Here is a 19,741-nt window from a genome sequence, read left to right as displayed (position 1 = left end):
AGATCATATTCTTTGTTTGGGTTTCGCTACTTTCAGCGTCTCTCTTCTGCTGCCTTCCGCCTTTGTTTTTGTTTTAAGCAGGATTTGCCCGGTAGCGCACTTGGGTCAGAACCCATTCGTGCAACACCGGATTGTTCACCCTTTAGGTGGCTGTTCTTTTGATCCCTTTGTGGAACTGTTTCTTTTAGTTCTTGTTCTGGATTTTACGGTTCCTCTTTTGGCTGTCGAAGATGTTCTCTAATGATGATTTGAGGTTTATTGCTCCCTCTTGTGTGTCTAGACTTAGGATTTTCGGGTGCTCTCGATCGGGATCGCCGTCGTACCTTCTCAAGCTCTCCAAATCAGGTTCAATGTTATTCATGCACATTGGTGCGAGTTTCGTTGGCAGTGGCGCTATCGCCGTGGCAGCGTCAATTGCTTGGCTAGATTGGGTTTGGATGGATTGCCCTGGTTTTGGGTTCCTGTTGTTGTTGTTCTCTCTATCTTTGTTTCTCTGTTTATATTGTTGTTTGGGTTTGGTTTCTTACCCTCCAGTTTATGTTGCTGTTCGTCTTCGTTTCTGCACTTGACCCAATTTCTGGGTTCTGTAACTTTCCTAAAGTTTAATGTTAGTTGATTGCAATTTGCAACAAAAAAAATAAATAAAAGGGTTCTGAGGTTCAGGGAGAGGTCTATAATTTACTAAAAAGTCGGACTGTCAAAGGAGAAAGCTGGTAGTGCATCCCTTTTTATTTATTTTTAACATGTTTTTTTTCATCTAAATGATCAACATAATCATATTTGAGACTCCATGTTGAAGAAGTTAAGAAACTATTTTCCTTTACTTTATTTATTCAAACAGTAGCAGCCAAATATAGAAAATACGACAACAACCTTAATTGACATTATCACTACATACAGCGGAAAGACAACAAGTAATTAAGATGACAACCCGACCACGCTCCCTCTAGATCAATAGAGATTTCAAACACCACAGTAGTCTTTGATAGGACACTCAGATTTTATTCCTTCTGGTGTCCTATTGAAAAAAAGGAAACCAATATGATCGAAAGGCCTGTAGAGCAAGGGGTGTTTCTCATCGACTAACTCTTCAGGTACTTGCAGGATCCCACTATTAAATGCGAATAATCCCAAGGAGTATCTGGTTTTCTTCTCTTTCGCGACGACTTGGTGTTCACAAGAGTGTAACCTGTCGTTACTCCATGCCTATATATCAAGTGAAAATAAAAGATTTACGGTACTGAGATTCAGGCATGTACGTAATTGGGATTTAAAATGAAATGAACGAAAATGTTTGACATGAATTTCCCTTCCTTATCACCATTTCTATTATGAATACCACTCTCACAACGTCATGAAGAAAATACACACACAATTGTATGCGAACGATGATATAAAATTATTATTTGTTTGCAAATCTTGTCAGATTATATTTTTCGTTTTTGTAATTCTTACCATGTTACACGTTAAGTCTTTAATTCTGTTAAGGTTATGTTTTGTCTAATTAAATTGTTAAAAACTAAAATTCAGGATCTAACTAGTTAGTCGTACACTATTATTTATCGAATCTTTAAGAAATTAATGAAATTCTCTTATTCCTTGATGAAATTTTATTTAAAAAAAGCAAAAGTTATCGACCCACCATGAATGCGTCTCCTGCCATGATTAGAAAAGATGAATGTGAAGGTTTCACATCAATCCATTTTCCGTCCTTTGTTCTTATCTGCAAACCATTAATCTCATTTTGATTAAGTATGGATAAGAAGGTCTTATCTTTGTGAGGAAGCAATCCCATATCAGTCTCATTCAGCTGAGGCGCTCTATATTTGGAGCATCTGAGGAGGTAAGTCGTTGATGCCATGTGGGACTCATAGAGCCTCTCCACACCATAATTCTCAAACACCATTTTTGTCACCATTTCTCCCAATTCGGCCACCAGCTTTGAGAAGGAATGAGCACTTTCACTGATTTTTCAGAGATTAAATAGTTACACAATAAGAAAATATGTATATATTTACAATTATACAATCACATGCGTACGCTGGGATTTGAATAAATGAAATACTGACAAATCATTAGTTTGATGAGTAAAATTTGATTTAGTGCGTTAGAGTGAGTCATGAGCCACATGCACTAACCGAAACTTGTCATTTCCTTTAGGCCACATGATACTTGTGAAGCGTTGAGCTCCTTCTAATGTCGTCGGGTTATCGACACCCAAGGATTCGTAGAGAGGAAGAAAGGAATACTGTCCATGGCCAATATAGCTGTGGTAAGGCCTGTCACTGGTGTTCTGCATCTTAGTTTCCAAGGGAAGATTGAAAAGGTCTTCGAGCAAAGAAAAAGTTGAGTTGTGAAGTTCCAAGGGAACTTTATTGTAAATAGCTTCAAAGCAACCATACTCTTCTAGGGCATACATGACTTCCTTGCTTACCAAGAGCCATGCATCTGTGCCTGGCTTCAAGTCCTCTTTTGATAAATCTACAATGGGAACCTTAGCTGGCTGAGTTTGAGACCCCATAGTTTTTGAGTGATCGATAAGAAATATTATTTCTTAATTGTAACAGCTCGCTAGTTTACTTGCAGAATTATGGCTCTGATATGAAACTTATATATAGAGGTGAGATTGTTGCCCTGATGTCATATATATATGTATGTATGTATATGTATAGAATGAGACATTTAGAACATATTTAGACCAATTCAACCATAAAAATGATAAATTTAAGTTGCTACGAGTACCTATCAACTACAAAATTATGCTATATATATATATATATATATATATTGTCACAATAGTACCTGAACCAGTGCCGTTCTTCTTATCTACTCTAGCTCATTATATTATAGTTTGGGGAACATAATAAGTAGAGGTACATTTTTTTAAACAACGACAAGTGTAATATGTGGTCTACTATTGTATCGATATTGTCCTAACTTAACTACCTATTTGATGTTTTGTTTTGAACACAAAAGGTCTCTATCAGGTGTAAGCTACTCACTTATAATTTATATTATCTTTTGTCACTTTTCTAATGTAGGATATTTTCTCTCCAACATGCACCCTAACAGGGTTACATGCAATCTCTCTCTAAGTTTGCGAGGGCAATTAATTAACAATTCCAATTCAAATATTGAAATTGGGACACAAATCTCATATTGGAGACTTGGTCTAATTAAGTAACAATCCAAGTCCCAAATCAAAGTCTTGATAATAATCCAATTAGGATGATCTTTCAATGGCAAGGAACTCAAGTCGCGTCCATGACAATTAGAGACTTGATTGGAGAAGGAGCGTTTCTCAAGCAATGAATGAACAGCTTTGTGCTTCATATTCGCAGGATAAGGTAAAGTATGCACCTTTTCAAATGTACCCTACTAAATCACCAGGACCAGATGGGATGCCTCCTCTATTTTTTCAACATTATTGGGATACTATTGGAACAGTCGTCATTGAGGCTATTCAGAGCTTTTGCAGTCAGGTCAGCTTCTCAGGCAGATAAATTTCACTCACATATGTCTTATTCCAAAAGTTAGTAATCTAAAGCACATGTCAGATTTGAGATCTATAGGTTTGTGCAATGTTATTTACAAAATTTGTTCCAAAGTCATTGTTAATCGTTTGAAGATGATTTTACCAAATTTGATATCTCCTTTTTAGAGTGCATTTGTCCATGGTAGGTTGATCACAAATAGTATCCTTTTGGCAAATGAGTTAGCTTATTTTGTACACAACAAATAAGAGGGCGCAGTGACAGTTATATGGCTTTGAAGCTGAACCTTAGCAAGGCTTAGGACATAATGGAGTGACTATTCTTAAGGAGAGTAATTGAAATATTTGGGTTTGCTCATTCTTGGATTGAGATGATGATGCAATGCGTTTGTTATGTGAGATTTTCCTTTTTGGTGCATGGCAAGCCTCAGGGTCATGTGATTCCGAGTAGAGGTTTGAGACATAGGGATCCGTTATCTCCATATTTATTTCTCATTAGGGCTAAATGTTTTTCGGCTTTACTTAGATGGAAACAAGCTTATGGGCTTCTTCTTGGTATTGAAGTTTGCAATGAGGCTCTTTCAGTTAACCATTATTGTTTGCGGATGACAGTATGCTTTATGCTCACGGTTCTTTGGAGGATTGCTATGAGATACAAGATGTCATTGAGACATATGGGAGAGCTTCGGGTCAGTTGGTCAACTTTGATAAAAGTTCTATGGTGTTTAGCAAGAATGTACCAGTCTTAATGCAAGAGGAAGTTTCTAGTCCTTTGGGGGTGGAGGTTGTGGCTTCACATGAGAAATATCTAGGATTGCCTTCTTATGTTAGGAGGAAGAAACGGCTACTTTCAGGTACATCAAGGAGAATTTGGCTAAGAAGGTTGCTAACTGGCAAGGGAAATTGTTAAGTAGAATAGGCAAGGATATCTTAATAAGAGTCGTGGCTCAAGGCTTACCTACTTATGCAATAAGTGCACTCCATTTGACAAAGAATTTTTGTGAAGATTTGGAGCATATGTGTGCATGATTTGCGTGAGGTAGTACAGAAGATAAAAGAAAAAGGAGGAAAAAGAAAAGGGCTAAACTCAATTTGCTACCTTGTATATTAGAGTGAATATCAATTAAGTCCTTGCATTTCTAATTTTATCATAAACGATCCTATATTTGTCAATTTAATCAGTCTAATGCAAACCATGAATTTTAACAGTTAAGTGAACGTGGATTAAGGAGGAGTCCATTCTTTTGACACAGTGGTGATGACCATCAACCTCCCCTTTAAAAATTTTACAATTGGCCAACTGATCTACCCGTTGTTGTGTAATACTATGAATGGATAATCTTGGGTTTTGATTAGGAAGCAATTAAAAAGGCAAATGACATTTTTGTTATCCTTGATCTTGGTACTTTTCTTAGTGAAATGTTCTAATATTCAAATAAACAATGTGCATATGTACTGCCATAAAGCGTTCAAATTAACTTAGAGACTTATTGTACGAATTCCTCTCAAATGATAATATATAAGACCTATATTTTAAGCAATCATGTATTACATTTGAGAACTATATATTTTAGCGGGCTAGCAAAGCTCGAATTTCATGTGTCATGCATGGACCATCAATATTAATACTTGGAATGGTGTATCACAATTGAGAATTATATATTTTAGCTAGTTAACAAAACCTGAACTTCATGTGTCATGCATGGACCACCAATATTAATTGAAATGGTGTATCACATTTGAGAATTATATATTTTAGCTAGTTAACAAAGCTCCAACTTCATGTGTCATGCATGGACCATTAAGATTAATACTTGAAATGGTCTTAATCAGAAAAGATCTTCTATTTAATAGTTTAATTGGATTCCAATTAAAAATTAAGGGTCCCTTATTTGATAACTTAAAACTTTAGCAATTGCAAAACATCGTATTACGTGATTGGTAGTAGTCAGTACCTGCTACCATTTAGAAAATTTGTACATATCCCCAGTGCTTTTATATTGATTAAGTACTACCAGAAGCAGATTATGCAGAGCACTTATCAGCGAAGAGATAGATTCATTATTCGACTAGTCTGGAACCCCCAGGTCTAGAGTTCGAATCCCAACTCCATCCCGTGGCCAGCAGATTTGAGGGACCTGGGTTAGTTAAAACACCCAATGGTTCGTGCGTCTGCGGTGCAGTGATTAGTCTAGCTATGCTGGGATACACTGCATGGGTGTGTGTGTTGGTTCTATTGTCGTCTTCCACTCAAAAAAAAAAAAAAAAAAAAAAGTTGTAATAATTGTACCTTAGAACATAAATAAATAAATTTAGCCACAAAGATAAAACAAAAATGAGGACCACGCATTGAATCATTTGACAAAAGAACAAACGAACAAATATATAGACCAAATATTAGGTATGAATAGAGTTGTTTCAAGATATTCTTAGAAAAATATATCCACGTACTCAAGGAGCGTAAAGCTAAGATACGTATATTAATATTTTTATACATGCCATATTTCATATAATATTTATTATTTTGAGAACTCATATTACTATTTTGAGGATTCATGTGATAACTAGAAAAAGTCCTCATTAAGGTAAATAAGATTCTCGTTAGAGTAAAATAGGTAAATGAAAAAAAAAAAAAAACCTTGTTAATATGGTAAATAAGGTCTTCATTGTAGTAAACTAGGTTTTTATTTGAGTAATTAAGTCCTAGAAGTGACTCTTCGTAATAACATCGTCAGATCGAGTTGTATAAATAGATGGAGTCGAAGATTGAAGAAATCATAAAAACGAACTCAAACAAGGGAGCTTTTCTATCTTCCTCTCTAAACCCAACCAAATATAACAATGGGATCAGAAACACCTCTCAAACTTCCCACCATAGATTTCTCCATGCAAAACCTCAAGCCGGGCACCACCGAGTGGGACTCAGTTAGAGCTCGAGTCCGCTTTGCACTCGAAGAGTATGGTTGCTTCGAGGCTTTGTTTAACAAAGTTCCTTCAGACGTTCGAAAAGGCATATTTGAAGCAACAGAAGAGCTTTTCGACCTCCCTTTACAAACCAAATTGCGAAACGTTTCTCAAAAGCCCTTTCATGGCTATGTCGGGCAATACCCCATGGTGCCCCTATATGAGAGCATGGGTATTGAGGAAGCAACCGTCGATCGACAAGTTCAAAGTTTCACAAACATTTTTTGGCCTCAACAAAACCCAAATTTTAGGTTAGTACACTCTTTCCCCCGACTGTATATAGTGGCAACAACAAATATATCTGCTATATTATCTTGTCGGTAACTATTACTCTTAATCATACATGCAATCCATTGATTAATCCAAAAATAAAAATATACTTAATTTCCGGCCGTTGAACGCATGAGACCTAATGGTTGATTATCAAATGCTTATCTTGCAAATATTGGTTTTCATGGCAGCAAAACTGTTCATTCCTTCTCGGAGAAACTATCTGAGCTGGATCAAATTATAAGGAGAATGATTTTGGAGAGCTTGGGACTTGAGAAATACCTGGAGGAACACATAGGGTCAACAAACTACCTTCTTCGAGTTATGAAATATAAGGGCCCTCAAACCAGCGAGACTAAGCTGGGCCTAAACTCCCACACAGATAAGAACATTGTCACCATTTTGCACCAAAACCAAGTTGAAGGACTAGAGGTGCAAACCAAAGATGGGAAATGGATCAATGTCAAACCTTCGCCGGAGTCATTTATCGCCATGATTGGCGATTCTCTCTATGTGAGTTGCTTCATATATTCTTGATTGTGAAAATACTATCACAGTAATTGTCTAAACGTAAAGAAATCCACAATCAGTGCTTCATATATAGTCTTGCCAAATGCTTATATATGAGATCAAACCATTTATACATCATCTGCGTCTTCACTCATTGCCTATTGGTTTGGGTTGAATGCTCTGATTTCAACAGAAACAGTGAGTTCCGTGTGACACACTTGCTTGGATCCATAAAAGTCAGAACTATACCAATTGCTATGTATTTAATTGGTTTCACTATAATAAAACTTGTGCTGATTTGATTTGCAGGCATGGACAAATGGTCGACTACATTCTCCACATCATCGAGTGATGATGACCGGAAATGAGGCTAGGTACTCCACTGGATTGTTCTCTATCCCAAAAGCAGGTTACATAATAAAAGCCCCAGAGGAGGTTGTGGATGAAGAGCATCCTCTGCTTTTCAAGCCATTCGATCATGTCGAGTTTCTTGGATTTTACTATTCAGAGGCTGGTCAGATAGCTCAATCTGCTTTGAAGACTTACTGTGGTGTCCAAAACTAGATAATATAGCAGGCTTTGTGTGATTTAATTACATTCTCTGTAATTATACTGTACGAGGTGCATATATAGCAATATAGTGTGTGTATATATGTGTGTGTGTGTGTTTTAGAGAGAGAGAGAGAATCAACTGCATGTAATAACATATCAACTTTATCTATGTTTGTTTGAACTGAGGGAAAAAAATTCATGGCAACCGTTAATATGTGCGATTAATGTTTAAAAGTGCAAAATTGTGGCGGTTTTTATTTAGTGCAAACACCCTCGCTTATATACTTAATGGCAACTGTTCAAGTGGATAGTTTATATAAGCGAGGGATCTTTTACCAAATAGTTTTCAATTTCACTTATATTTTGGGATATCACATTTAATTGTCTAGCGTTTAACGTTTAACCGTGGGTGTTCGTACTTTTGAGAAAGCAATTAGCAAAGAAGCCATGTGTGTGTGTGTGTATTTTTTTGAAATGGGCTGGTGCGGTTGCCCTCAAGCCTTGATTAATAAAATTGCACAATACAAGGGGGGGGGGGGGGGGGGGGGGAAGGACGTAGAGGCTAAACCCCAAATTATAATAAGCATAAAGAGAACATCCTAAAATAATACTAGAATTCTCCACAAAATCTATGTATTCGAACAAGCACCAAGTAACAAAGAGTGCACGAATGGCTACTCTATTTGCTTTGACATAGCGGTGACATTCCGGAAAGATAACTCTATTACGAAGAAGTATCATTACAAATAGCACAGCTTTCCTACTATGTTGCAGCATAGAATTAATTCCGGCGACACTCAATTTCATCTTGCCACTAGGAGGTTGCATCCATTTGATCAAGCAAATAGCTCATCACCTCACTAGGCCAGACAAGGCACACTGAGTGTGCAATCCGGGATAGAGCCCACGTCGCCCTACCAAAAAATGATAAGGACTTATTACCGGCATAAAGCCACGTCCAACTAAACTTATTGCTTAATAAATCAAAATAGAAATGTAATCTTGGACTAGGGCCAAAACCCAGGCCCAAATACCAACAAGCCCAAGTCCAAGTTGAATACGGCTAAGGCCGTGATACCAACATCCTATCTACAAAACCCATGCTGCCCCACCACAGGCAGCCTCTCCGCCGTCACCTGCTGTGCGCCAAGCAAACACAGGCCATTTATCCCTCTTGCCATGAGTGCCATCATTCAAATGCCAACAAGGATCTCTCCAGCCATGTGCATATATACATAGAGCTTGTCCACAATCGAATAGCTTTTTTGCTTGCCAACGTAAGAGATTGGTTGTGGAACACATTTACTTATCACAACTTGGCAAATCGACTTTTCAGTTATTAAATCTTCATGAGTATATCACTTTTGTGAATATTCCATCAAATTGAAATATTGTTAAGGTACTGAACTAGATCACTTCAATTAATCAACTACGTCTGTCTAACCAGAACCATTTATATTGATCGATAATGGTAAATTACAATAATGTCGTAGTGTTTTTCAATTTGACTAAAAATTTACAAAAATGAACTAATCATAAAAACCTAAAGCTAAACAATTGAGATGCCAATGTAAGTCCCTGAAGAATTTGTCGAGCTAAGTTGAGATTGTTTAAGGGGGGTGAAATTTGCACACCTCTTTTTACATTCCACACACCCTTTGCATTTTTTTAATATTTCTTATCAATCCATTATATTTCTCTTCCAAAACTACCATTCTCTCTCTCTCTCTCCCCCTCCGATCCAAATCTCAGACTCTCTCTCTCTCTCCCCCTCCCTCCCGGTTTCCACTTGGGCAACCCACACTTTAAGCTTACTAGAATTTTCATCATCAAAACTCAAAATTTTTGAGCAACATCAAGAACAACCTCCGCTACCCACATCCCAACATCAAGAACAATCTTTATCTCCAAACCAAGTCCCGAAAGTTGCAGAACCAGCGATCCTAGGATCATTGTCACCGCCTCCGGAGCTAGACTTCCCAATCGAATGGCCCCCCGAAGGGAAGCTCAGCCTGGACTGGGTCCAGAACCTCATTTCCGTCTTCATCACGTTCGCATTGGGGGTGGTATTGGTTTGCAACTTTGTAATACTCGCACTCACAATAATACGTCTTCCAGATCCAGCCACAACAGCCACCACTCATCATTCCCATAGTGATAACAAGTTACTGATCGGAAAGTTTGGGGAGATGATGATCGAAATGTTGCCGGAAGATCTAGCTTTCACGGTTTTTATCCCATCGGAGAAAGCTTTCAAGCGGGACTTGAGGCTGGACCTGAGTGATAGTTTTGTTGGGGAGAAGATGATTAATACGTATGTAGTGGTTTCTAGAGTGCTGGGCTTCTCCGCCATGCCCCGGAGTATTGGTTCGGAAACAGTGGCGTTTGGGAAGGAGATTTCATATGATTCGAATGGCTCTCATCATCGGCATCGGCGGCCACGGCGCTGCTCTCCACTCCGTCGAGAATGTACGATTTCTGACGGTGACACTCGTTTGGATTTTGATGAGAGATTGTGGCTCTGAGCTTGGGATTTAGCTCAATTGTTACTGTAGTAGCTTGGCTCTCTGTGATTTTGCTTGAGTAGACTGTATTAGCAAGAAATGGTTAATTTCTATCTGCTTCTGGTTCTATGAGCTTTGTATTCGATCAAATACACTTAAAGTGTGCATGCAAGAATTGCATTAGTTACTAAACATTTGAAATTCATCGTCGCCGATCAGTCCAAGTTATTTGGCCTTCACCATTCATTTTGATGATAAAAATTCAAGCTTAAAGTGTAGGTTGCTTAAGTGGAAACCGGGAGGGATGGAGGAGGGGGAGAGAGAGAGAGAAGAGTAGTTTTAAAAGAGATATATAGTGGATTGATAAGAAATATTAAAAAAGTATAAAGGGTGTGTGGAATGTAAAATGGGGTGTGCAAATTTCGACCCCCTGTTTTAAAAGCTATTTTACTTTCTCAGTGATTAAAATGGTGCCCGAAAATATTTTACAAGCTGAAATTTTAATTTTAGGAGTTTTTTTTATCAGATCAAAACCCCCACCACATATACCGCTTCTTAAAGCCATGGCTGATCGTCCCCTCCTACCTCCCCTGGTCCCCGACCCCAAGCGGGGAGTTCCGCTCCTGCGAGGCCTACTTCGGCAACGGCTTCACCCGCCGGGTCGATCTCCTGAAGCCCACTAAAGATTCCGGCAGCTGGTTCCGGTGCGCATTCAGCGAGACCCTGAGGAGCTCGGTGTGCGAGGGATGGAGGATCCGGATGGTGCCGGAGAGGGTGAAGATGCCGATTGGCGGCGAGGTTTTGGAGGATATGATTGGGAGAGGGGAGGAGGAAGAGGAGGAGGAGGAGTTGCCTGAGTTTCGAAACGGTGCGTTCGCAACGGTGCGTTTGGATTCTTCGTTTCTGCATATTTGGTTCCTTGTTTAGGATTTTTTGAGATCAAATTCTTTTTCCATAAACATGCTAGGGTAGAGTCTTCCACTGGTTTTTGTAGTTGAGGTACATTATTCTTTTGGAAAAGTGAAAGTGACCATCTACTTTCTTGGGTATCTGTTTAGAGGAGGGGACATATATGTATTGCAGTTGATGTCCTTTTACATACGATAGGATGAATATTACCATTTTTTATCTTTCTCGTTTTTCAATTGATATGATTTCTATACCCCTGGATCCTTTTGCTACTTTGAGCGTGATGTCAGTCAAACTTACTTTTAAAATAAAAAAAATTAGATGGAGATATCATGAACAAATTACATGGAGATATCATGAACTGATTGAGGAAAACTGACAATGTGGTGATCCAACAACATTGACCTGTATCAACCATGATAAGGACTGAGATGCCTTAATACTTGTAGTTTGTTGGGATGAATTAAATATTATTGGCCATAATAGGAGGGACTTTGTAGGTGGGCCTTAGAAAAGGTTTTACAAGTGGATTTTACACTCTTTTTAGATTTTGGTTTTACAGTCTTACTAAATATCATTCCAAGAATGGGTTTTCCCCAAAACATAAGCAATTTAGGATGCCTTGTTAAGGACAGGATGACATGTTTTGTTGGTTCTTCTGTTGTATATTATTCTTTTTCGTTCTTCATCTTCCTTAGAAGATCTCTACTTTATGGTGTAAAATGCAGCTATACTTTGTCTATTTTTATTGTTTATAGTTAAAATGGTCTGAATGCTGGTCCAATCTTCTGTTTCTGATCTCTCTTGCATTGGTCATTCAGACACAATTGGAAGAAACATGGAAAGCATTGTTCTCTAGCCTTAGATATGCGAAAAGCTTTAGTGGTCCAGTTTGTTTTCGTCATGCTATTATTTCACCTCTTGGATATGAGACTGCATGGTTTAAGGGGCTCACTGAAGATATAAAGTGTGAGGGAGCTTCTGCACCAGAGCTTTGGCAGCACCCTGATGACCAGAAAACTGCACGACTGTCTGAGTTTGGAGAAATGATTAGAGCTGCTTTTGGAATTCCAGTGCATAGGCAGCATATTGAGAAGCAAGCCTCAGGTCTCCATATCCTTTTTGTTCGGCGTGAAGATTATCTACTGCATCCACGTCACGGTAGTAGAGTTGAATCAAGGTTAAGCAATGAACAAGAACTCTTTGATGCCTTAAAGAGCTGGGTGTCGAATCACAAGGAGTGCAAATTAAACCTACTGAATGGATTGTTTGCACACATGTCGATGAAAGAACAAGTCCGGGCCATTCAAGATGCTTCTGTTATTATTGGTGCTCATGGTGCAGGTCTCACGCATATAGTATCTGCATTGCCGAAAACCGTGGTTCTGGAGACTATTAGCAGCCAATATAGACGGCTTTAATTGCCCCCAATGGAAAGTTTTGGAATATCATGCCATTAATCTTGGGGGTTTGTATGCCCCTTCGTCAGTTGTTGTTGACAACCTTAGCCGTATACTGAGGGCCCTTGGGTGCTGAAAACCATTTGGTTGGAAGTTACTTTCTGCCGTCAGGTATGGGTTATGTACCACACCATGTCTGTTTGCACAGGAATGCTAACACTATATTACACGGTAGATCAAACTTGTCCTAGTCAATATAGATAAGTTAACGGAACTTCTTGGACTGTGATTGACTTTCCCATAGTTGGTTGAGAATTATAGTTAGGGTGATTGAGCAATGGTATGGGAAGATGTATGCCCTTTGAAAAGCTTATGAGCATTGTGGCAAATTTAGCTGACTTGGATCAGGTAGCGGACAATTATCAGGGCAAATGTATGAACAGTGTACCCTGTGGAAAGTAGAACAGTGTGTGCATGTATGTTAAGTTACCTTGACACCCAAAATAATTGTATTGGCTAGTTCACTTCTTCAGGAACACAACCTGACAGGTTGAGGCCTGGTTTTGCTTGTACACTGATTCTTTCTTACCATCTTCTTGTACAATAGATCAATGCATGTATCCAATTTTTGATCAGAAACCTTTTCTTTTTATTTTTCTGTCTACTTAAATTGTAGGTATATAACATGTGCCTTGAGCAGTTTAATCTCATACCGTTGATTAGCATAGTGGATTGAATGCTATGGTTATCAACGGTATAAAGTGACCATTGTTCGAGTAAATGATGTCGCCATCATAGTTTTTGCTGTGAATCCCTTACATAAAATTTAATATCTATTTTGATCAAAAATAGTCAATTGATAATCGTTACGAAATATATTTGGTAATAAAAAATATTAAAATTACTCAAAGAAAACCACATACTTATCATGAATTAGAAGTCTATGATTCTAATTCAAAACAAACTTTTCCAATATGCAAGTGACAATTACGAGATGAGATGCATCGATGTACCAACCTACACAAACTGAAGGCTTCAAATTGGAATTACGAGCTGGAGCTAGCAGATAAGGCGGAATTGGAAACAAACCGTGGTTAATTTACATAACGGGGGTCATACAATGCAAACCAAAAGTATCGGTTTGGAAATGAATTGAAAAAACGAAAAAGAAAAAACAAAAGTATGGGCTTGGAATTTTGTTCCCCATTCGATTCGTGGAGAAGCAATATTTAATCAGTTGCAGCAAATCGTAAAATTACAACAGAAAATCAATATCAGTTGTCTCTCTTTCCTCTGTTCCTCTTCTTCTTCCGCTGTTCTTTAGCTTAGGGCTTATCTTTTGCACCATGATCAGAATTTCTTGCTGGTTTCAGGGGTCATTTGGAATCGTTCAAGATCCACAAAGGCAAAGGACTGTGATTAATCAAGCAATCAAAAAACACAAACTACGAGCATTAAATCATGATCAGTAGAAAACTAATCCTATATACTGAGTGCAGTTAATCAGTGTACGATATTTCCTTGACAAAAACAGAGTACCGATCATTTCACTTTCAGAGCTTAACCCACTAATCATCATGACTAGCCGAAGCAACCAAACCCGTTACGGTTGGCACAGCAAACTATGATTACTCAAGATGGAGAAATATAAATATTGATTACTGTAGACATGTTCAATAACAAAGCACAAGCTATGCACAATATGACAGTATGATGGAGAACAGAATATTGCACTCACATTATCAGCATCCCAGACTCTTGACAGTTTTGTCGAATGAAGATGTTGCAAGACGTGGCATGCTAGGACTGAACCGAACATGAATGTTCTTCAAGTGAAGAATTTGCCTTCAAAGTACCAGTACCATAATACAGCCTGCACCATTTATTAACAAGCAGAGTCTTAATAAGCAAAAGCACCATGCCACCATCAGAAAGAAGAAGCAGTATTAACTAATACGGAGCAGAATTGAATTCTCTCGAGATCTCTTCATCGCAATTTATATCAGATGAAACCCAGCAAACTTCATCCTGATCTGCTATCCATAGATTTTAGTCTTCAAATTTCTTGTTGAAGTTTACAATTAATAAAAGATGGCATGATTGTGTTCATTGGAAATTTAGAAGCAATAAACATGTATCAGATGAGAGTAAACAAACCTTATCCTCTGCCACTATCAGCTTCAAGTATTTTGTTGACTACTGACTAGGCCTAGCAGCGTGCGGGTACCGTGCGGGTTCTTAACGGGTCGACCCGGTAAGAATCCATTAGCTTAACGGGTTTCGCGGGCTAAACCCGGTGGGTTTGCGGGTTATCCGTTGGAACCCGTAAACATTTTTTTTTTTTTTTGAACTTTTTATCAAAGCAACTAAAACCAATTGAGACTTATGTATATAACCCCGCATTTGCCATTTTCTCTATATGAACTTTTTTGGATTTCTATTTTGAAAATTTTTATTTTCTATCTTTTTAGATTTTTTTCCTTTCCTTTTTTGACAAAACATAATTCACAAATCACAATTATACCACAATCCAACGGTTGGATCCTCACAGATCACCTAGAGGATCATCTTTACCGATTTATACGATGACCCAACGGTCGGATCCTCACGAATCGCCCTTAGGTTAATCCTCTCAAAATTATACGAAAATCCAATGGTCAGATCCTCACGGATCACCTAGAGGATCATCTTTACCGATTTATACGACGATCCAACGGTCAGATCCTCACGGATCGCCCTTAGGTTCATCCTCTCAAAATTATACGAAGATCCAACGGTTGGATCATTCCGGATCGCCCTTAGAATCATCCTCACAAAATTACATGACGATCCAACGGTCGGATCCTCACGGATCACCCTTAGGATCATCCTCTCAAAATTATGTGAAGATCCAACGGTTGGATCGTCCTAGATCGCCTTTAGAATCATCATCACAAAATTATACTACGATCCAACGGTCGAATCCTCACGGATCACGTATTTTTACAATTAATGCCTCATTTTGTAATGATTGCTAGAATAAGATAAAGTTTGAGAGTAAATTAAATTTTAAAAAATTAAAAATCCTAAAAGTTTGCTAGAAATGAGTTTTTGGAAAGGATTTTCAGTTAATGGGTTCCAACGGGTTTAGCCCGCAAATTGCGTGTGGGCTTTTTTTAACCCGGATTAATAAACGGGCGGATTTGTGCTGGTTTTTAGCGTGCGAGTTTGCGGGTTACGGATTTAAATATCGGGCATACTATTGACCACATTATTTTTCAGTTTCACATTAGTATATCCATTGTGTTTTGTTTACTTAGTAGTAGCCGGAAATAGGATGTAATCACAGCATAACTTTCATAAATCAATGCAGAAGTTGAATTAGATACTACGTTTTTTTTCTTTGGTTGAAATAGGATTGGAAAGAGTAGAGTTTCCCAACACAATTTATTAAAAGATAAAAGCATTACAAACAGAAGAAGGGGGGACCGGGGGACAACGGCCATGCCCCTAGCCAAAAACAGAAAATCAACAGAGCTACTATTCTCCATCCAAATAGATGAAGAGGATAAATAAATTACAACTCAAAGAAACTTCGAGGTTCGGAAGACCAAGCATGTCACGTCGACGAAGATGTACAATAAAAGGAGGAGCCTCATCCAATCAGACACTACACATCAGGCAAATGCGGCATTAAATAAGTCAAAAACCTTTATTTTCAATATTTATAATTAACAAATCAAGTTCCAATTCCAGCAAATGCGTAAACTTGCTTTTGTGAGTCAATGGCTTTTCCTTCTGGTGAACAGATGAAGTTGAAAAATTCTGTATGGTCGAAATCTTTAAGAATTTGTGGGTAGTCTTCATCTACTAGCTCCTTTTGTGCTTTGATGACGGAACCCTCTATTGGAAGTGCAGATGCTATCAAGGAATGTCGATCTTTTTCTCCACATATCATCACCCGATGCTTCACAGAATGCATTCTGCCACTACTCCATGCCTGCAGGTCACCATTAGTGATTGTCAAACTTTGTGTGGAACTTTTGAATCATCAATTGTAAGTTGTGTGTAGTCAATTTCCCCATAGCAAGCTTCAGCACTCGAAATTCACAAGCACAATTTAGTAGGCCTACTAAATTGTGGGGCTTATAAACTTACTGAACTTATGTGACTCTACTCAGATGGAATTGTGTCTAAAGTATTTCAGTTATGAATTAGTTAAGTTATTCTGTACCATGAGGAAGTCTCCGACAGCAAAGATGAAAGAGCAAGGAGATATAGGCAACTTGACCCATTGTTCGTCCTTGGTTTGAACTTCAAGACCTGAAACTTGATCATCGAAAAGGATTGTGCTAAAATTCTTGTCAGTGTGAGCCGGGGCAGCCATCGCGTACTCCCCTGAAGGAGGTGCCGTGTACTTCTGTAACCGTAGCAGTGTCTTAGACACCATGATCAAATTTGATGATTTTTCCAAACCATAGCTATCAAGAATCATCAAGTGAATCATATCTCTCAGCTCATCCAGCTGCTTCATCATAGAAAGGAAAGTGCTGCAGTTGCAACATATATAACATGAACAAACAAACAAACAAATCAATACATAACCATAAATTAAGGCTGAAATGTAAAATGGCAAGATAACTAAGCAAGACCATTCTATCGACCTCAACTAAAAATTGTTAAGTGTAGATAAGGACAAAAGGCATCTGATAGCTTGTTAGAAAATCAGTAGAACGCTCAAACACATGAGCTAGTTTAGGTAGGAAATAGATCGACCAACAATGTATATCAAGCATATATGTTGAATATAGTCAACTCAACATGAATGAGATTACTTACCAAAACTGGTCATGAGACCATATTTCTTCTGTGAAGCTTCTAAGGGATTCATAGTTGGATGCTTCCTGAAAGCCAAAGCCTTCATACAAGGGAGCAGTGACACTCGGTCCAAGGTAACCCTGGTAACGGTTTGGGGTAAGGTTGTTCTTCTTTGACTCAAGTGGAAGGCTGTAAAGTTTCCTTGAAGCTGAAAGGATTTCGGCTTTTGACTGCGGAGGTATCTTACCATACACAATCTCGAAGCAACCATAATTTTCACAAGCCTCTCGAACCTTCTTGCACAGATGGTACCACTCGACAGTTCCTCGGTCCACTTCAAGCGAATTCATTGTGAATTCTATTGCGGGAATTTGGTATTGAGTATCTGAACCCATTTCTCCAACTTATCAAGCACTTCCTATGTGTTTCCAACGAACTGGTTCTTTCTCTTTACTTTGGTACTGTATTTAGTGATGAATCTTTTGTACCTTGGGGGTTTTATTTATTTATATTGCAAGGTTCTTGAAGTGAGAAGGATATAAAAATATTCCCTATATTGCACCACAGTTGTTGAAGGAGACTAATATAAAAATAAGAGAAATTTTAATCAGGGTCCAATTTGCTACATCAATTTTCATCGTTCAGCTGTAAAGTTTCTTTTTAAGACAATCATGAATGTATAGTGACATATTGAAGCCCCAATACACACACACACACAAACATACGTTCATATGTATAAGAAATATACTGAGTTAACCTAGACTGAAAGATTCAATCTGGTATAAAACAAATTAAGGTGGAAAGAATTTCTATTATCTGGTTTATCATTGTAATATATATTGAGTACTAGTCCCCCCATAACACTACAGAATATACGTACTATCAGCATGATATTACATATATTAATTTCAAATCATTGTAATAAGAGAAGCTTCTCCAGGACCATTTTAGGACCTCGCATGATAGAGAGACATTTACTGCATAATTGGCGGTCACAAGTCCGTCCTAAACGTCCTATTGTACTTGGATGATTCACTTTGTTTTGTTGAATACAGTACAATAAATTAGTATTTTAGACAAAATATTAGTACGTTGTTCGCCTGTTATACAATATACTATTGATTGGGGATGTTGCTTCTATGTCAGTCTTCATAGATGCATATGTATCATTCATGGTCCCATCATTCATATGTCCTCGGTGGTTTCTAGTGGATATTCACATTACTTTTTCTCTTTCCATGTACTATCTGATATAGTTGTTTATAATATCACTAATCTCATAATTCAAATATATAGAGTACGTAATGCTATTGTAGATTATAAACAATGAAACCATGCATCATTAGCCCTAATCGACACAAAATGGGTAATCATATGCAATTTTAAATCTCGAAGTCGTACATGAATTGATCATTTATACATTAATTTGACCCTTTTTTCTATAAAATTTGGACCACTTTTTGATTTGTTGATGTCATTCTTGTGCATAATGCAAGTATTATTAATTTTCTTTGAAATTGACACGAAGATTAGAGACTATAAAGGTTGAACAAAAATATTTGAATCAATCTCTCTAAATAATGCTGGACGCTGAGCATATACGGAAAATAAAACAAAAACAATATATTATTACATTTTTGATGCAAAGAGACATATATATCTGTCTGGATGATCAAACAATACCAATACCATGAGCTCGCCTTATATACTAAGGGAAAATTTTAAGAACAGTACATGAAATATTGACCATTCCGAAGTTCGGTACATCAAGTTTCAAAGAATTAAGATCGGTACATGAAATTGCAATTTCGACACATTTTTAGTACATGAAGTCAATAACACCGTTAAGGCTATGTAATTATACAATTTTTGAAGGGTAATTTTGGTTTTCATCTCTCTCTCTCTCTCTCTCTCTCTCTCTCTCTCTCTCCTCTCTCTTTCTCTCCCTCGCTCTCTCTGTGGGTTTTTAACAGATTGAAGAAATCAGAAAGCCAGAGAGAAGCTCCATCACTTCTGCAATGGCCGCCGCTCCTTCACCGACCTCCGGCTATCCTAATACGACGTACGTTCTCTACGCCTCCATCTCCAGCCTGATGCCCATATTCAAAGCTCACAATCTCCTCGGCTACGTCGACTGCTCCATCACGCCGCCAGAGAAGTTCCTCCAGAACGACGCCGGAGAACCGACGACCGCGATCAGCTCGAGCTACGAAACCTGGATGGCGCATGAGGCCAAATTTAAGCCTCCCGAGACGTCAGAAACTTGGTTAGAAAGTCTTCTTCCTCCTCCTCCTCTTCTTCTTCTGCGGCCAAGACTCGATTAAAGTTGGGAGCTTCAGGTG

General features: G+C 38.1%; 3 protein-coding genes, 1 long non-coding RNA gene and 1 pseudogene across 5 annotated transcripts; 2 read left to right on the top strand and 3 right to left on the bottom strand.

Annotated features, from left to right (window-relative positions):
* Positions 1-801: 801 nt before the first annotated feature.
* Positions 802-2,565, bottom strand: LOC112165943 (probable 2-oxoglutarate-dependent dioxygenase AOP1). Its single transcript, XM_024302657.2, has 3 exons — positions 2,139-2,565; positions 1,643-1,964; positions 802-1,206 (listed from the first exon to the last, which is right to left on the bottom strand). Exons 1-3 carry the CDS (start codon positions 2,519-2,521, stop codon positions 964-966), a joined length of 948 nt encoding a protein of 315 aa, XP_024158425.1. The 5' UTR covers positions 2,522-2,565; the 3' UTR covers positions 802-963.
* A 3,722-nt stretch (positions 2,566-6,287) lies between these two features.
* LOC112166491 (probable 2-oxoglutarate-dependent dioxygenase AOP1) lies at positions 6,288-7,995 on the top strand. The gene is made up of 3 exons (XM_024303355.2): positions 6,288-6,708; positions 6,919-7,240; positions 7,547-7,995. Exons 1-3 carry the CDS (start codon positions 6,335-6,337, stop codon positions 7,799-7,801), a joined length of 951 nt encoding a protein of 316 aa, XP_024159123.1. The 5' UTR covers positions 6,288-6,334; the 3' UTR covers positions 7,802-7,995.
* A 2,777-nt stretch (positions 7,996-10,772) lies between these two features.
* On the top strand, positions 10,773-13,193 carry LOC112202034 (annotated as a pseudogene).
* A 592-nt stretch (positions 13,194-13,785) lies between these two features.
* Positions 13,786-14,794, bottom strand: LOC112168341. Of its 2 annotated transcripts, XR_002924191.2 has the most exons (3): positions 14,760-14,794; positions 14,341-14,475; positions 13,786-14,015 (listed from the first exon to the last, which is right to left on the bottom strand). It is a non-coding gene; the product is annotated as an uncharacterized LOC112168341 (long non-coding RNA). The 2 variants fall into 2 exon arrangements; XR_002924190.2 differs by lacking the exon at positions 14,760-14,794 and having other exon boundaries at positions 14,341-14,725.
* Positions 14,795-15,955: 1,161 nt separating this feature from the next.
* On the bottom strand, positions 15,956-17,857 carry LOC112166199 (probable 2-oxoglutarate-dependent dioxygenase AOP1). The gene is made up of 3 exons (XM_024302971.2): positions 17,421-17,857; positions 16,816-17,131; positions 15,956-16,581 (listed from the first exon to the last, which is right to left on the bottom strand). The coding sequence occupies exons 1-3, from the start codon at positions 17,792-17,794 to the stop codon at positions 16,321-16,323; spliced, it is 951 nt and encodes a 316-aa protein (XP_024158739.1). The 5' UTR covers positions 17,795-17,857; the 3' UTR covers positions 15,956-16,320.
* Positions 17,858-19,741: the final 1,884 nt, after the last annotated feature.

This window comes from Rosa chinensis, chromosome 5 (assembly GCF_002994745.2).
Source record: "Rosa chinensis cultivar Old Blush chromosome 5, RchiOBHm-V2, whole genome shotgun sequence".
NCBI lineage: Eukaryota > Viridiplantae > Streptophyta > Magnoliopsida > Rosales > Rosaceae > Rosa > Rosa chinensis.
Note: the sequence above shows the minus strand (reverse complement) of the source record. Positions and strands in the feature narration are given on the sequence as shown.

What these genes read in the sequence shown, in the direction of transcription:
- LOC112165943 (XM_024302657.2), bottom strand. Translation starts at nt 2,521, where the DNA reads ATGGGGTCTCAAACTCAGCCAGCTAAGGTTCCCATTGTAGATTTATCA. An exon ending in AAAGGAAATGACAAGTTTCG is followed by an intron (nt 1,965 to 2,138) that starts GTTAGTGCATGT and finishes CTGAAAAATCAG; the next exon opens with TGAAAGTGCTCATTCCTTCT. An exon ending in TGGCAGGAGACGCATTCATG is followed by an intron (nt 1,207 to 1,642) that starts GTGGGTCGATAA and finishes CTTGATATATAG; the next exon opens with GCATGGAGTAACGACAGGTT.
- LOC112166491 (XM_024303355.2), top strand. Translation starts at nt 6,335, where the DNA reads ATGGGATCAGAAACACCTCTCAAACTTCCCACCATAGATTTCTCCATG. An exon ending in CAACAAAACCCAAATTTTAG is followed by an intron (nt 6,709 to 6,918) that starts GTTAGTACACTC and finishes TTTTCATGGCAG; the next exon opens with CAAAACTGTTCATTCCTTCT. An exon ending in TGATTGGCGATTCTCTCTAT is followed by an intron (nt 7,241 to 7,546) that starts GTGAGTTGCTTC and finishes TTTGATTTGCAG; the next exon opens with GCATGGACAAATGGTCGACT.
- LOC112166199 (XM_024302971.2), bottom strand. Translation starts at nt 17,794, where the DNA reads ATGGGTTCAGATACTCAATACCAAATTCCCGCAATAGAATTCACAATG. An exon ending in TGGTCTCATGACCAGTTTTG is followed by an intron (nt 17,132 to 17,420) that starts GTAAGTAATCTC and finishes TTGCAACTGCAG; the next exon opens with CACTTTCCTTTCTATGATGA. An exon ending in CTGTCGGAGACTTCCTCATG is followed by an intron (nt 16,582 to 16,815) that starts GTACAGAATAAC and finishes GGTGACCTGCAG; the next exon opens with GCATGGAGTAGTGGCAGAAT.